This window comes from Cariama cristata, unplaced genomic scaffold, assembly GCF_000690535.1.
Source record: "Cariama cristata isolate BGI_N322 unplaced genomic scaffold, ASM69053v1 scaffold36770, whole genome shotgun sequence".
NCBI classification, from domain to species: Eukaryota; Metazoa; Chordata; class Aves; order Cariamiformes; family Cariamidae; genus Cariama; species Cariama cristata.
The window spans coordinates 1-3,667 of record NW_009594831.1 but is presented as its reverse complement, the minus strand read 5'-3'; the positions used below and the strand labels follow the sequence as shown (position 1 = coordinate 3,667).

The 3,667-nt window shown below is 49.6% G+C and overlaps 1 protein-coding gene across 1 annotated transcript in view; it reads right to left on the bottom strand.

Moving 5' to 3' along the window:
* The window catches only part of LOC104161099 (dihydropyrimidinase-related protein 4-like), a gene marked incomplete at its 5' end in the record, with an annotated part of 5,952 nt that extends 2,290 nt beyond the window's left edge, over window positions 1-3,662 (bottom strand). The window contains 3 exons of the mRNA XM_009699421.1: window positions 893-1,072; window positions 2,274-2,444; window positions 3,537-3,662. Coding sequence (XP_009697723.1) covers window positions 893-1,072; window positions 2,274-2,444; window positions 3,537-3,662 — 477 coding nt within the window. The remainder of the gene's footprint in view (window positions 1-892; window positions 1,073-2,273; window positions 2,445-3,536) is intronic.
* Window positions 3,663-3,667: the final 5 nt, after the last annotated feature.

Here is a 3,667-nt window from a genome sequence, read left to right as displayed (position 1 = left end):
GCCGGGAAACGGAGGAGGCCACCGATGGCTGCTGCCAAACGGAGTGGAGATAGCTGCCCACTGCCAGGCAGTGCCACGGGGGAGACCCGGCCTCCCACACGGACCTGGCAGGGCCCCATCCATCCCCATCCCACGGGGAGCTGGCAGGGTCCCGTCCCCATCCCACAGGGACCTGCCACGGTCCCATCCATCCCCGTCCCGCAGGGAGCTGGCAGGGCCCCATCCCGCCCTGACTCCAGAGGCAGCCCCAGGCACCCAGAGGCACCCCAAGAAAGGCATCCAGAGGGTTAATGATTTCTGCTCTACCTTCACCTACAATGCATAATGAAAATGTCTAAAATAACAGATGGAAAAGGGGAGGAGGGCAGAGCTGTTAAGAAGCTTTTTATATATTTGCGTGTCTTCATATCTCCTTAAAAAGCTGTGCTGGCACACTGAGGGATTTCTCTGGCTGTATTTCCAGTAACTACCAAACGCTACATCCATCAGTCTTTGACAGATGCAGAGCAGACACTGGTAATACAGTAACATAAACTTTTCTAACACAGGTAGGAGAGGAATACCTCCCTTCTACCTCACTACAAACCAAACACAGCCAGATTTGCTAGAAGGCATATTTTTGCTTTGTAATAGGCAAACAATACCGATAGTACTAGCATTATTAGCTGTAATACTAAAATAGGCATTATAGATTAATGTGCCAAGCCACACACCAAAGCGGTTACACAACAACATTACAAATTTCCACGGTCTAGACAGAAATAACATTAATAATATTCTTGTTTATGTTGCCTATTCCATCAGCAGGCTTGCCGTAACAGCAACTGCGATACAACAACGCAGCGAGATTGCAATGGAGATATGAGATTATGGCAAATAAAATTCTCCTTACCCTGTTTCTTGCCTTTATCCTTTTATAAACAAAATCAGGGAAGGTCTTTCTCGGAATGAAGCGACCTGACCCCTGGGTGACACACAGCTTTCCATCTTCAAGAACAACTTTTCCTTGGCTTATGACCACGGTAGGAACCCCGTGGCACTCTGTGCCTTCAAAGATGTTGTACTCCACGTTCTGGGAAAAACAAACCAAGATACTCAACATGGTTAAGACTTAAGAAGAGAAGGCGACAACTACACCCCCCTCTTTTTGTACGCTGCTCCTCGTGCACAATCAGTTGTACTTAACGAACCCTTTGTATTTCAGATACGCAGGTTCTTGCAACTAACTGGATGAACTAAAGCAAACTGGAATGGAGAAACTAAATCCCCAAAACACTCAGCACTTGCCCCGAAGACATGCAGCACTCCTGGAGCAAACCAGACGTCTACCCCAGGCGAACAAGGAACCCTCGCTAAGCCCCAGGGGAGCCCTGCTCAAGTTCTCCGTTCGGGGAGAGAAGTTCTTGCCATTTGCTCCAAGTCCCTGCAAGTCTTCTACCGACACAGGTACGGAAAGTCAGGTCTGTCTTGTGGGAAATGCAAAATTGTGCCACTTTCTTCAAATGCTCCCATTACTGTCACTAACAAACTACCCAAAACCCAAAGTTTACAGTGAAAAAATGCAGCATTATTAAAAAGCAACAGTGAATTTTCTGGACCAAAACAAAACCTGTTTCTATTTTCAAAAGAAAACACCTGAATATTTCAATCACGGTGATAATTATCTTAAATAAAAAACATTTTGGTGAAAAAACCCACATGGGTCAAAATGTTTCTACATTAACGTCAGCCAGCTCTGCCCCCAACACTGCTCACAACAGCTCACCCCCTCTCTGTTTCGCCTCTGGCTGAGGCTCGTGTTCGAACTTGGTTTGGGGATGTCCACAGCCAGGAAAACCACGGCTACAACGCCATGCAGACGCACCCGACTCCCTCCCGACTGAGTGACCCCTACGGACCGGCAGGAATAGCTCTGGCTCTTCGGGAAGGATCCCGATGTACTAAACTATATTAATAGCTTAATACCTAGAGCCACTTCAGCACTTCTATTTTTCTAGTCCATGGCGAATACATTGATCTTAGAATCTCAGTACTGGATGCAGAACATCTCAGAGTAGTCACAGCTACAGCTCTACCCTTTACAATGACCAAAGGATATTTTTATTTGCTTGTATTTTTAAAAGCAAATCCGAGGTCCTTCATCACTTTACCCATATAAACAGCTCCTCCCTTGCTGAATGAGCTGACCTTTCTGATCTGAGGAAATATATTGCTTTACTGCTCTCTTCTGACTCTAAAACCAGCTCAAGAAAATAATTTAAAAAATATTTTACCAAATTGTGGGTTTTTGCTGAGATGATTTTAGTAGCCTTGGGGTTCCACAAAACCAAGTCTGCGTCAGCGCCCACGGCGATGCGTCCCTTCCTGGGGTAGCAGTTGAAGATCTTGGCAGCATTGGTACTGGTCACTGCTACAAAATCGTTCTCGTCCATCTTCCCAGAGACCTGGGAAAGAGAAGGGAAGAAGGATCATCCCCGGAGATGCGCCCTGCTCCCAGGTCCGTGGCCGGGCCCATGCTCTCCCACCAGGAGGACCGAGGCTCCTGGAGAAGAAATCGCAGGATCCAACCGCGTGACCCTGCGGTGTGAGGATCCACACTGCGCCAGGGCTGCAATTACAGGAGAAAAGGGAGATGTCGGGGGCTGAGCTTTGTCCCTCTGGGCTAAATAATACAGCAGGTGGGTACTATTTTCCCCGGACTCTGAAACTTAAGGTCTCTGAAAAACAAGACCTTCACTGGTAGGCTCCAACTCCCCATACAGGCATCTCACATTCACTAAAGATGGTTAAGAGTATTTCAATGATGCAAGACTGGAAGTGAACCTAAATAGTGCTATTTAACATCTTTATTTATTATCTTAGGATAAGTTCTATTTACCTTTGAACAGAGCCTACCTAAGACAGAGGCTTCACGGTGGCTGGGTTCCCAAGCTCCTGGAAGCCCACACAGAGATGCCTGCTCCGTGGGATGCTGGCCAGAGCCTCCCCGGGATGCTCCATGGGAGGGCAGGGTGCACTGGCGTGCAGGGATGCGGGACTCGATCCCACCGGCCAGCTGCTCTCGTACCACAGCTCGCTCTCGGCAGCAGCGCTCCGCCGCCCGGCAGACACGGAGGTGCCGTGGCAACCCGTCCCCACTGGTGGGGCCTGGGGAGATCAGGCACGGCCACGGCCATGGCCACCAAAGGAGAGATGCTCTGTCCCCATCCACCTCCCCAGGCCTCCCACAAGCACCAGGGAAAAGGAACGTCACGTCCTACCCTTAGGAAAATGTGCTGGAGGGACTTTCTCTTGTGACTGCGCGTGAGAGCCGGGTGGATGAACCCCGTATCAAAGCCTTTGACAACCCTTTGAAGGCATTTGAGTGTCACATTTTTCTCTCATTAGCAAGCTCCTCTGAAGTAGCAGTCTAGACAATGTCACACCTCCCGGCTCGTTTGAATTAACGAGGACGCTGACATCCCCCAGCACAAGCACCGCTCACGCACACTTGCATCCACAGCTTTGCCAGCACCCAGCTTTATTTCGGTACCTACCACACACTTTTCCCAAATGATGGCCATCCGCTCCTCGATGCCGTTGGTTCCCTCGGGGATGAGGGTGAAGTTGTCCTTCCCCACTGCCTTCTGCGCGGTGGTGAAGGTGCAGTGAGCGCTGCCGGCAACCT